Raw genomic sequence first — 13,037 nt, forward strand, 5'->3', positions numbered from 1 at the left:
AGAAAGACATATAGATAAATATACATCATACCTATAGAGGGGTCTTAATAGTTTATTCGGAGTATTTTGCCAGGCCTGTGACATTAAACTTGCCAACCCCTTCTTAGAGCCACCGCGCTCACTCTGGAGTGGGACAACGAGATTGAGAGGGGGAAACCCAGCGCCCATTTCCGCGACGCCGAAGATGCCGCTACTGTCAGCCCGTCCTGCCCGGGCGCGCCGTGCCGGGGATCCCCGCGCCCCGTGTGAGACACCGCCCTGCCACGTCCCGCAGCTCCGGCGGAAACCTGCCAGCCTCCGGGGAACTCAGTCACGGCACAGACCACCGCCCACCCTCCGCTGAGCTGCCCCGCTCGCCTTTGTGTCCGCGGCCGCCGCCCCTTCCCCGCGGGCGGGGCGGAGCGGGGCGGGCCCGGCGGGGCGGGTTCGCGGCGCCCATAAGAAGGAGCCCTGGCCGCAACCACCGCCCTTCTTCGCCGCACACCCCGGCCGTCCCGCTCCGCTCCCGGATTACAAAGCCCGCGCTGCCGCCGCTATGAGCATCAGCACGAAAAACTCCTCGTACCGGCGCATGTTCGGCGGGGGCAGCCGGCCCAGCACCGGCACCCGCTACATCACGTCCAGCAGCCGGTACTCGCTGGGCAGCGCCCTGCGGCCCAGCAGCGCCCGGTACGTGTCCGCCTCGCCCGGCGGCATGTACGCCAGCAAGACCACGTCGGTGCGGCTGCGGAGCAGCATGCCGCCCATGCGGCTCCACGACTCCGTGGACTTCTCCCTGGCCGACGCCATCAACACGGAGTTCAAGGCGAACCGCACCAACGAGAAGGTTGAGCTGCAGGAGCTTAATGACCGCTTCGCCAACTACATCGACAAGGTGCGCTTTCTGGAGCAGCAAAACAAGATCTTGCTGGCCGAGCTGGAGCAGCTCAAGGGCAAGGGCACGTCCCGCTTGGGCGACCTGTACGAGGAGGAGATGCGGGAGCTGCGGCGACAGGTGGACCAGCTCACCAACGACAAGGCACGCGTGGAAGTGGAGCGGGACAACCTCGCCGACGACATCATGCGGCTGCGGGAGAAGTGAGTGTGCCTGGGGAAGGATGGGTTCGGGCTGCCGCCGCATCCCGCTGCCGCCCCGCCGCCCTGTCCCCTGGCGCGGAGGCAGCCCCTGAGCATCCCGAGCGGTACCGGGCGGGCCGGAGGCTGGGCGGGGGGATTTGGGGGACCCCCGCTCCTTCCTCACCGCCGTCTTGCCCCTTCCAGGCTGCAAGAGGAGATGCTTCAGAGGGAGGAGGCCGAGAGCACCCTGCAGTCCTTCAGACAGGTTAGCGGTGGTGGAGCAGGGAGGGGCCCGAGGAGGTGGTGGCTGTCCCTGGGGCGGAGGGTGGGAGTGCAGGAGTTTGCTTTCCTTGCACAAAGAGGTTCCGTCAGTTCTCACGCAAGCCCTCCGTGTTTTCTTTAGGGGGATGCTGCAGTCTGAGGGGAGGGGAGGTAAACTATTGTCCAGCTTTATCCAAGTCTAGCCCGTTTTACAAAAACCGTCCCAACGTGGAATCACTTTCCGATCCAATAAAAGTGAAAGGGGGCCATCTGCTCGCTTGGCTGAAGGGTATTAATGGTTTCTATGGGATTCACCGTGGAATGCAGATACAGGCATTATGGCAAGTGTGGTGGCAGCAGATTGAAATAATAGATCCCTTTGTGTCAGAGGGGAGGGCGCAGTGGGCTGCATTCTTAGTAAATGTGTAATGGTGCGGGAATATTTCTAGCGAAATGTCTCTTATGGGCCAGTTTTTGTACAAAACGGAACTCCTTTTTGATGAATCACTGGTCAATGCATTACTGGGCAACAGTTTCAAATTTAAGGTTTTTTATGTGGGTGTTGTCTGCTAACGAGAAGTAGACAGTATGTTCCTTGGGACGAGGTCACAGGCTTGAGCTTGCCTCCTCTGGGTGTCCTTCAGAACGTGGAATTTAATCCCCTGTAAAACAAAGATGTTAACCTAGGAAACAAGTTATATTAGAGTTTAGTCTTTGTAGGATGCTGTGATGTTATCCAGACAAAGTAAATCTACATGACAACCAGAAACAACTGTGCAAACAGTGTTCTAAAATTCTTAAGCTCAAGTTTTCACTTGTGCAAAACCAGCTTTCAACTTAGATTAAGCCTTGTTTGGACTAAGAGATATTTAGGAATGTGCCTTCTCAAAACAAGGTCTCTTTCCTAAAACTCCTGGTGTAAAACAGCATTGCTAGCATTCTTTCAGACTGGAAGTGACGGCCCTTATCACCAGGCAGCTGGGTACAGGCTGACTTTGTCTCAGAGCTCTTCATAGGCAGTAACAGAAGTCACTGTTCAGGAAATCAGCACTTGATTGTTAGCATTTCCCTGGGAAAGGCTTTTGTCTGCAGTATATTTACAGTCCTTGAAGGACAGCAGGTGTGTTCAACAGATAGTGTGGGAAAACTGAAACACCTACTCCCATTCAGAGCCTGGGAATTCAGTCTCCACTGGCATTCTGGAGACAGAAGTTTTAAACAACAGTCTGAGATATTGCCTTAATTTAAGTTTATGGGTTTGTTGGTTTTTTTTGGTTTTTTTTTGAGTGCTAAGACAATTTAATGTAGTGTGAAGTTCTATGAAACTTAAGTTTTAGAGAATCTCATCTACTCTGGTTCATTGCTGAATTCAGTTGAAGGATCAATTGACTTAAGGTTGGCTTTGACATGATCTTTCATGATTAATTGGTGTGCTTTAGACATGTCTGTATCAATCCAGTTGAATCTTAAAGTGAGCTTGGCTTGGTGTGCATACCCTACACTCATCCCGCTATTCCCTGTATTTGGAAAGGGGTCACTCAGAAGCTCAGCCTCCAGCAGATGTGTGCGTGCAGGAGAGTCAGAATTGGATCCATTTAACCTCCTAAGTGGTAGCTTGTGCATAAGAAATACAAATCATTGTCTGTGGGAGCTACACTAAATCCACTCATGGCATAACTGGTGCGTGCTGGTTTGCTTGATTTGACCATCAGTCATACCTAATTTTTCCTTACTGGCAAGGAGGAAGTCAACATCGGTTTTGAAACCTAAATCTGTTTCAGTGCAAGTTTTGTTCTTCTGAAAGTGAAATTAAATTCCCAGAACACTGACACTGAAATATCCTGTTGTGCTTTCCATTTTAAAGCAGTGCACAGCTTTCTATTAAATCATTGTATTTTTCCACTGGAAAGTTATATAGTTGTATAGATTTGCATCACTTCAGCAGGTGTTTTGCTGCTCTGATGTATCATCAAAGACACTTTTTACTTGATGGAGCAGTTGTGTACTTCAGTATTTTAAAATAAAGAATGAACTTTTGAACTTAAGCTTTTATTTCCAAAAGCTGCCTGTTTCAGAGACTGTTCAGCTCATATGTACTGAATTTTAATTTATTTATTCTGAACAAAGATATGATTTTACTCATGTGCTGAGGGATGTACTGCAGAAAGTACATGTGAAAGTTCAGTGAGGACTTTCCTTTAGGGGCAGGACAAGCATCACAGTGAGAAAGTTACTGCAGCTTTGCCAGCTACTCTAGCAGCAAGGAATAGGTCCTGAACCTGTGACAAGCCTAACAGGTCAGGTCCTGGCTAACATGAGGTTTGTCCAAAGTAAACATGGATGCTCAACCCTGCAAAGAGTGTGGCTTGCACTGAAGAATCTCCTAGGATAAAATCCATGTGTTCTCCAACTGCATGTATATATGACTTCTACTTGTTTGTTCAGGCTGCAAGTAGCCAATTCATTTATGTGGTTCTCCACACATCTGGGAACTACTGAAACACTGAATTTTAGTGATAGGGAATACATAAGTGATAGCATATAGTAAAGTACATAGCACATATTGTAAATGTCTTCAGTTTAAATTGCTTTCAATTTATTTTAAGGTCCTAAAATCCTGTAGCTATTCAGTTGTTTTTAAAAAAATAGCCTTCAGGGTGAAGATTTCTGCAAAATCCTCTGGAAAATCTTTGGATGTCTGGCCAGTTATGTAAACATGTTGGGTCATAGCCATGTAATTTTCTGCCAGAATGATCATGAGAGGTTTTGGGGGGAGGAGAACAAATTAATTAGGAAATTCTTTTCCCTGAACTGAAAAACAGAGCTGATATGAACTGTGGGTGTAAAACTGGAATTGATAGAAAAGTTATGGAATGATGCATAAAGGGGATATTTTGCTGGATGAAGTAAACAAACTAATTCTTCTGGAGCAAGGACCTTGCCCCAGAGTAGGAGTGATCCAAGGAAAGGCTTTCTAGGAGTCTAAAGAAAACACTCCTTATTTCAAAGGTGCCATAATAAAGAGAGCTGCTGATTAAGAATGCTTATGCCTCGGGCAATCCAAAATAGCTTTAGAGTAAGCTGTGAGAACCTGATATGTTAATACCCTGTGAGCACAAGCATGTGGCTGTGTATGTAACTAGCGTGAAAGGAACAATCTTCCCCTTTGCAAATGAAATGCCTTACACATTCAAAATGTAAGAAATTGCCAATCAATGTTTAGCCCTATGTTTTTGAACTAATTCAAGTTGTTCCTTATAACATTCGTGACGTGTCTACTGTTATGCTCTAAATGAATTTTTGCTGTTGATTAAGACTATCTCTGTCCAGCAAAAGGTGGAGCCTTTGCCAGCAGCTGCGAAGGGTGTAGGCAATGATGAGTGGCTCAGTTTGTGTTTATGCTCTCACCTTCTTTTTCTCAAGGGAGATCTGTTGACCTGCATTGTGAATACTGCAGTTCTTCTACATCCCTCACCAGCTTTACAAGTATGCTTTGAAAGTATGGTCTGTGGACCTAAGGGGCTCTGTGCTTTTTCACCAAGGAGTCCATAAGTTAAGCACACTGATAGGCCTGACAGCACATGTGTTGCACTTTTAAGCCCCACTGAAAAGAGTGGAAGTTGGCAAAGTGCAACTCTGTCAGTGTAGTCAAGCTAGAAGCATTTAGTGCAGACTTCTGACTCAAGTACTTGAAGGATTTATACTCACTATGATCTGTGTGCTCTTGATCATGCTTAGCAGCAGTTCAGCAAAGATGTAATCAACATATGTGGTATAGTTTTCAAATTCACAATAAAGGTGCATATGCTATGCATATGCTTCTAAGGTTGAAGGCTAAGGTAGGAGGTGGCAGAAAGGTTTTTTTACAGCTTTTGATTTCGTATTATCTTGCCAACAAGCTCCGCTGTAGCATCAGCCTGTATGCTGCTGAACTTGCTGTAAGAGACTTCTCTACATCAGTTTTGTAAGATTATTAATTGCTCTTCTCTCTGTTCAGGATGTTGACAATGCCTCTCTGGCACGTCTTGATCTCGAGCGCAAAGTTGAGTCCTTGCAAGAGGAGATTGTCTTCTTGAAGAAACTTCATGATGAGGTAAGCTGAGAAATAAGGTCTGTGTTTAGATGCAGAATGTCTAGCAAGGAAGCTCTTTGCTGGCTCTATCCCAGAGTCCCCACCTGCATATGATCTGAGTGCTTTTGTGCAATAATGTTGAGTGTCTGCTTCTCTCTAAGGAAATCCGAGAATTGCAGGCCCAACTCCAGGAACAGCACATCCAAATTGATATGGATGTTTCTAAGCCTGACCTTACTGCTGCCCTGCGTGATGTTCGCCAACAGTATGAAAGTGTTGCTGCTAAGAATCTTCAGGAAGCTGAAGAGTGGTACAAGTCCAAAGTAAGTAAAATGCATCAGGCACTGGAACTAATTCCAGTTTAACAGCTTTGCTGTAGCACTTGCTGTTCCCTCTGTCTCTCTAATGGACATGAACATAACTGTGACACAAAGTCTTTTTTTAAATCCTAGTCTGGGAAGGGTGCAACTGAAAACATTTTGTGCCATAACTATAGCAGCAAAGTAATGGGGGGGTCACTGGGAGTCTTCCCTGTGCTTGTACGTGAAAGCAGATGTTGGATGAAGTACTGGAGAAATTAGTGTTTTTCACCAAGGAGTCCATAAAAAACGTGAAAGCAGATGTTGGATGAAGTACTGGAGAAATTAGTGAAAAAATGGTGAAAAGATGGGAAACATACAGGGCAGAAAAACAAGTATGAAAGTTTGCTATGAATTCTAATATAACGTTTAGAAATAGAGAGGCACTTCAAGGGTAATACTAATATTTAAGCATGTCAGGTGCTAACCCTTGTAATACCTTCAGTTGTCCTCAACTGCTGTGTCCACAGAAGGTCTGTTTCACCATTTCTGTTGAAGTGTTATGCTAACCAGACTGGGGTTTTCCAGTTTGCAGATCTCTCTGAAGCTGCTAACAGGAACAACGATGCCCTGCGCCAGGCCAAGCAGGAAGCCAATGAGTACCGCAGGCAGATCCAGTCTCTCACCTGCGAAGTCGATGCTCTTAAGGGAAGCGTAAGTACAAGACAGCACTTCTTCATTGCAGCCTTAAGCACTGCACTGCAGCTTAATTGTTAATTTGGATGTGAATGCAGGTAATCTGCCATGCAATTCAGCAGCATATTAATACTTTTTGAAAAGGATGCTGTGGGCTCAATTTGTGTGTATGCACAACAGTGCACTGGTTAGATTGATACACTGAATTAGTCTTAAATGATAAACAATAAATTGATTCTCTTGCTATAATATTCACTGATTATTTAGCACTTTGTGAAAGTGTTCATGCCTTGTCTGTCAGGTACAGATAAAGTTATAAAAAAAACCTGGAGGAGCAGTGAAAGGTGCAAATGTTGCTGTTGCTAAAACATGACTGCTTTAAAGACAGGCTTGAAATGGATGTAACAGTGTTTAGGACACCTGCAAATCTCTACTAAGGGCTGCCTGCAGGCTGACTTGAACTGCAAGTGTTGGGCTTACTGTAAAGGATGGCTTTACCACCTGGTACAACAAATATGTGGCACACCTCAGATCATGCTGCAGAATAACTATCCTTGATTTTGCAGAGGGAAGATAAGGAGAGGTCAAATTTGGGATGTGTCTGGGCATTTTCAGAAATGATGCTAATGTAACACAACTTTCCTCTTTAAAATGTTGAGGGTCTCAATGGTGGGGAAGAGCCGCTGAACTGCAGCAGTGCTTGATTTCACTGTTCTCTTCCAGAATGAGTCCCTGGAGCGCCAGATGCGTGAAATGGAGGAGAATTTTGCTGTTGAAGCTGCTAACTACCAAGACACTATTGGGCGTCTGCAGGATGAGATTCAGAACATGAAGGAAGAAATGGCTCGCCATCTCCGCGAGTACCAGGACCTGCTGAATGTAAAGATGGCTCTTGATATTGAAATTGCCACCTACAGAAAACTGCTGGAGGGTGAAGAGAGCAGGTAATCACATGCAAACACTTTCCTAATGCCAGAAATTACTAGAAGATACTTTATACCCATATCTGATTTTCTGATTTTAACAATTTCTTTTTTCCTTCAGGATTAACATGCCTATTCCAACCTTTGCTGCTTTGAACCTGAGAGGTAAGCTGTTTCTGCTATTTCAGTTTAGGCAGTTGCTCTATCATTAGCATGAGGGTTCTGGATAGTTCCTTTTATGCTGGTTTTAACTTGTATAAGTGCAGTTGGTTGTGAATACTCTTCTTGGATCAAACTTTGCAACTACTCTGGAAAGTTCCTTTTATGCTGGTTTTTTTAACTTGTACAAGTGCAGTTGGTTGTGAATACTCTTCTTGGATCAAACTTTGCAACTACTTAACCTTGGATGGTAGCAGCTCTTTTGTTCCTGGACACGTATTTTTAAATATTGGTACATAGCAAGTAATTAGTTTGGATACCTGCTGAAAGTGCTTTAAGGGGCACAGAGAAAAATGTAGACCTGGCTTATTCAGAGCAGGAGACTTCTTTGTATACTAAATTGGGATTCTGAAAGTAGACACTAAAATCTGTTACACCTCATTTCTTTGAGGAGGCACTTCATCTAGACTATTGGTAATAATACCTCTTCTTCTGCAGAAACCAACATTGAGTCTCAGCCAATGGTTGACACTCACTCAAAGAGAACCCTTCTAATTAAGACCGTCGAAACTAGAGATGGACAGGTTGGTGGTAATTTTAATTTTATTTCTATCACACCTGGTAACCTTAAATTCTTAAGTTTGCCTACTGCTTACTTCAGCTTGTATGTGGTAATAAGTATTGAGTAGAACAGCAACTGGCATTCCAAGCTGTGTGAACATAGAGGTATTGCAAACAGGTTTCTCTAGGAAAAAAAAAATCAAAATTCATCTGATAGTAAAACTTTAAGTTGGTGACTGTTACCTGTGTATTGAGTATTTAAGTTCAGCTGAGATACCAAATTCTCAATAGATTTCCTTAGGAAAACATGTGACAGAGATACTTCACTACTCGCTTAGGATAAGATGCTGTTGTTGTAAGTAAATAAAACTTTAGTGGTTTCTGTATGCTGATTACAAACTAGAATTTCTCATAAGTGAGAGCTGATACCCACTTGTTCACATTTTGGAAGTGGATGTTCCATTTCAAACTCTTAAAAAACCCACAAAAATCTTCCTATTAAAACTTAATGCAAGTGTTTCTGTTTTTCATTAGGTTATTAATGAAACTTCCCAGCATCATGATGACTTGGAGTAAAGCTGAAATGAAGATGCATACTTACTAAAGGAGAAATTCTTACCAGCAAGATTGAAAAAGTCCATGTCTTAAAGGAAGAAACAGCTTTCAAGTGCCTTTCTGCAGTTTTTCCATGAGCGCAAGATGATTATGCTAGGAAATAGGTCTTAGATCTTGCAAACTGACTCTCCCTGAAGGATTAGAGTTTACAATGGAGTCTAGTTTACAAATAGCAATATCTTGTGCTGCAATACTGTTTTTAAGTATCTGAATTCAATAAAACTGCTTTTTCCAGCACAGTATGAGCAACCTGTCGCTACTTCAATAAATCTTTGGAAAATGGCTCTTGATGTGTTCTAATTTGTTAACTTCATGACTTTCTGGAAAGCCATAACAACATAATGCTGGAATTACTATACGGTTGACATCTCTAGTACTGGCTGTGTGGAATGCTGTTTTTTCAGTTTAACTAGATAAACTGTCTTACTTATTTACTGCTTAGGTTTTGGAACCAATTAAAATGGATTATAACTGGCAGATGCATAATGTATTATGATATCACTTGAATAAAATATGATACTTCAAGCTAATAAATATTAATCTTGCTTCCATATACTAGTTAATGCAGTTACTAAGTGTCAGAATGCCTGAAGTACCTGAAAACTTGGCTTTAAGACATAGTACTTTGTAGCAGAGAAATAGTTCATGTGAGCCCTTATCTCAGACAGCACCTTGCAAAGTTAACAACTGACTTGGTGCATTAACTTATTTTTCCAGGAAAAACTAGTTCCCAAAGGCTTGTTGGTATTACAGCAGCTACATATAGGCTTTGGCTGGAGTGGGGGTTAGGAGAGACTAACTTGCCCATTTGCTGGCAATTCCAGTATTTAAACTCCTTTTAGAACAGGAGAGCCACCATGCTTGGTGTGGTCTGCTGAACATCAGTGTAAAGGCAGCAGAATGGGAACAAGGATGTTCCACTCTGCCTTGACATTGTCTTTCAAGAGGCAGTAGTAGAAGTTGATGTCCTCTCTGAACACTTAAGTTTTCTTCTGCAGAGCAACATACTTCTCAAATTTAAACACAGTAAAGACCCACAGCAGAGCCCCATGGAAGTAGCTACTGTGTTCTGCATTACTTCTGCAAAGCCTTCTTCCTGTAAGCTTTTACTGAGATAGATATTTTCTGGAATGAGGAACTGCAAACTGTAATTTTTCAGTTAATATAATAGCATTCAGGGTAAGGTTAGAACTTCCATGTTGTACAGATGTGCTAGATATTTGGAACTGATCCCTAAGAAAAATTTACCTCTGTCTGATAGGGATGAAAACAATTTACTCCTTTTCCATCCTTATCCTTACCTTTGCTCAGGCATGTGACTAACTGGATGTAGTGTAGGGTATTGGAGAGGGGGTGGGGGCAGTAGGAGGCTGCTTTTTGCTTGGGGTGTGCTGAAACCCTCTCTAGCTCTAACACACAGGTCCTTTATGTGCTTCCCAAGAGAAAAGTCCTGCAGCTGGTCTAGCATTTGTTCTGGTGAATCCCTTCATGTAAAAAGGGACAGAAGTGACACTGAGGAGAGTGCCTGGACCCAAGCCTTAGCCACAGCTTTTGCCTCAGCAAAGCAGAACAGAGACAACCTGGTCCACCATGTGGTGGTAGGGTCGTCTCACTAGAAACTGAGAGTGAACCCAGCCTTTTTCATGTTGCAGAGATTACAGACACCAGGTTTTCTACTACCTTTCAACACCCAGACTGATTTAAAAAAGCACAAATGGGCTTCCATGGGAAGTATTTTCAGTGATAATAACAGCTCTGCTCTAATTTTGAGCACTTTATAGACATGAGTGTCAGCAATCTTTCAGGACAAGTGGAATAAGGGGCTGATGTCCTGGCTGTTGCAGGCCACTTCAGTCTTTCTCTGGATGTAGTTATTGAAAAAGTTGAGCCAATGCAAAATATAATTCATTGTCCCTAAAGCAATGTCAGAGCCCTGGCTGGTGGCATCTGGCAGTCTATGGGTAGGAGATGGTGGGCACCCTTGGTGACTGTGGGCAGAGACCCACAGCACAGTGTGTTTTTGAAATGCACCTCTGGAGCTGTGATAGTCTTTCAAATATTGTTTCCATTCTGCCACCACCTACCTGGCTCAGTGTTTTTTCTTGTCTTTGATTATTTCATTCAGTAGATAAAAGAAGTGCCTGTATCAAGCACTGACTGCAGCAAAGGAGTTATTCCTGGCTCTTCAGTGTTTAGGGTTACTCAGAACACAGAGAAGTATGTGGCAGAGCTCTCAGTCCTGGGAATAAATAGAAAAATAAATAAAAATAAATAAACCTAGTTGCTAAGGGAATAAGAAAATTGCAGGAAACCTCAAAAACCTGCACCACTGTGAGAGCAAGAGCACCCTCATGGTGGAAATGAGAGTGGACAGTGGCTGTGTAAACTTCTCAGGGTTTGATCTAGGAGCCCCAGCCTTATGCTCGTATATAATTACTGAAAGCTGCTTAGTGCTGAGCCAGCAGCTGACCTCAGAACTGTATTCCACATCCTAATAACTGCAGGCAGCAGCTGCTCCAAGTGGGGCAGCCCCTATCCATGGCCAGGCTCTTGTCCTGCCCCCAGTGAGCCCCACGAAGCTGCTCCATGAGCTTACACAGGGAGTGCCTCCAAATATGTGAGCTGTTCCCACAGTAAACAATCAGAATCCTCCAGATGACTGAGAAGCCTCATATTTAGTTTGTTTTCTTCATGTAGCCAGAAACTTGTTTTCCTTTTTTTTTTTAAATAATCTTGCAAAACCACGGAAACTGTTAGCAGAGACTCCATATTCCAAGCCCCTGGGAGCCTGTAGCTAATGCAGTTCTGCCATCCAGTCGGTCTGTTTTAGTACACAGCAAATATACCTTTCCCTCCCTCCCTCCCTCCCTCTCTCTAATATTTCATTGTTGAACACACTTACCTGGCTCACAGGGAACTCACAGTTCTGTCCCTTCTCTCTTCCCCTGCCTGTGACATCTCTTTTCAGTTGTTACATCAGTAAATGAATCTTCTGCTTTCACTGAAGCCACACTGTGCTGGTTGGGAGCATCTGCATTTTTTAAGCGCATGGAGGAAATACCTACAAACCTGCTCTGAGGCTCTGAATGTTCAGCTGTGAGGTGAAATTGCTCAGGATTTTGGCTGAAGCCTGCTGAGGGCATGGTGGATCACGTCCATCATGGTGCTGGGGGTGGCCTTGCTGGGCCTCAGGCTGCAGGCGCTGCCCCACAGACTGACAGGGCCTGGGCAAAGCCACAAAAGCATCTGAGGAACGTTCAGGAAACTGCTGATAGGAAACCACTCGTCCCAGCCTGCTGGGAAACTTCCCAGTTTGGGTCTGGGCAAATCCCAGCAGTGCAGGCCCAGCAGCTGGGATTAGAGCACTTGCAGGGCTCAGATTCAAAGTCCTGTCTGCAGGTGCAAGGTCCCACATGTGAGTGGGTTACTGGGCACTTGAGACTGCTGTTTGCCCTTTAGTCAGTCATTTAAACATATCCTCTAAGGTAAGCTCTCATCACCTTTAGGTACCCATGGAGCATGGAGACACCTGTGGCTGACATCCCAGGGCAGCCACCAAGGACCCAGTGCTGTGTGGAGAGCATGTCCTGCTGGAGCACACCTGGTGTTGGGAGAGACCTGCTCCTGGTGTTGGGAGGGACCTGCTCCTGGCCACGACTTGCTTATGCCAACTGCTGGAAGGGATGGCATCCAGATATAAATTCCCATGTTTGGAGAGGATGAACAGTTGAGTGGCTTGATATAGAATTTTGCTGGTGCCCTAACAAGCATTAGAAATTTTAATTTAAAAATCCTTCCACAGGGGAAGGGAGGCCTGGATATTGCCAAAAATTTGTAAGTAATTTACGTAGAATATCCTACTCTAAGAGACTGTTACTTAAGTGCAGTCACACATGCAGAGCTAGGAAGTGCCAAAAACAAAATTATCTTCAGTCTTCATTTGGGCTCTTCATGCTCATGCATAATCCAGAGGATTTGAGCTGCAAGTCTTTGTTTTATTGCACACACCCAACAGCACTTCAGGAACCACTACTGCTCACTGCTAGAGCATGTCAGATCTCCTGCATTTGTGTTTCCTGAGTTTATCTGCTTTCAAGAGTCTGAATTTTTAATTTCCTCCAGAATACTCTCCGCAGTTTTTAATGGTCTCTTGCAACACCCCTGTAGGGGGTGAGATATTGTGAGCCCTGTTTGAAACGTAGGGCCATGGAACACAGCAGTCAAGATCAGAAGTGGAAGCCAGTCTCAGGGGTCCACTGGGAAGGTGTTTAGCACTGTGTACTTTTAAGGCACTTACTGATTTCAAGTCCAGGTGTTTTCCTAGTCTAGACTGCAGATTAAGTCCCCGCAAAATGAAGTTCACACATTATGTAAAGCACAATTCAAGTGGAATTC

At 44.5% G+C, this 13,037-nt stretch overlaps 1 protein-coding gene across 1 annotated transcript; it reads left to right on the plus strand.

The window, feature by feature from the left end:
- Positions 1-452: 452 nt before the first annotated feature.
- VIM (vimentin) lies at positions 453-9,172 on the plus strand. Its single transcript, XM_039706966.1, has 9 exons — positions 453-1,077; positions 1,261-1,321; positions 5,315-5,410; positions 5,551-5,712; positions 6,277-6,402; positions 7,108-7,328; positions 7,429-7,472; positions 7,965-8,050; positions 8,562-9,172. Exons 1-9 carry the CDS (start codon positions 536-538, stop codon positions 8,601-8,603), a joined length of 1,380 nt encoding a protein of 459 aa, XP_039562900.1. The 5' UTR covers positions 453-535; the 3' UTR covers positions 8,604-9,172.
- Positions 9,173-13,037: the final 3,865 nt, after the last annotated feature.

Source organism: Passer montanus, unplaced genomic scaffold (genome assembly GCF_014805655.1).
Source record: "Passer montanus isolate IOZ18808 unplaced genomic scaffold, ASM1480565v1 scaffold10, whole genome shotgun sequence".
NCBI lineage: Eukaryota > Metazoa > Chordata > Aves > Passeriformes > Passeridae > Passer > Passer montanus.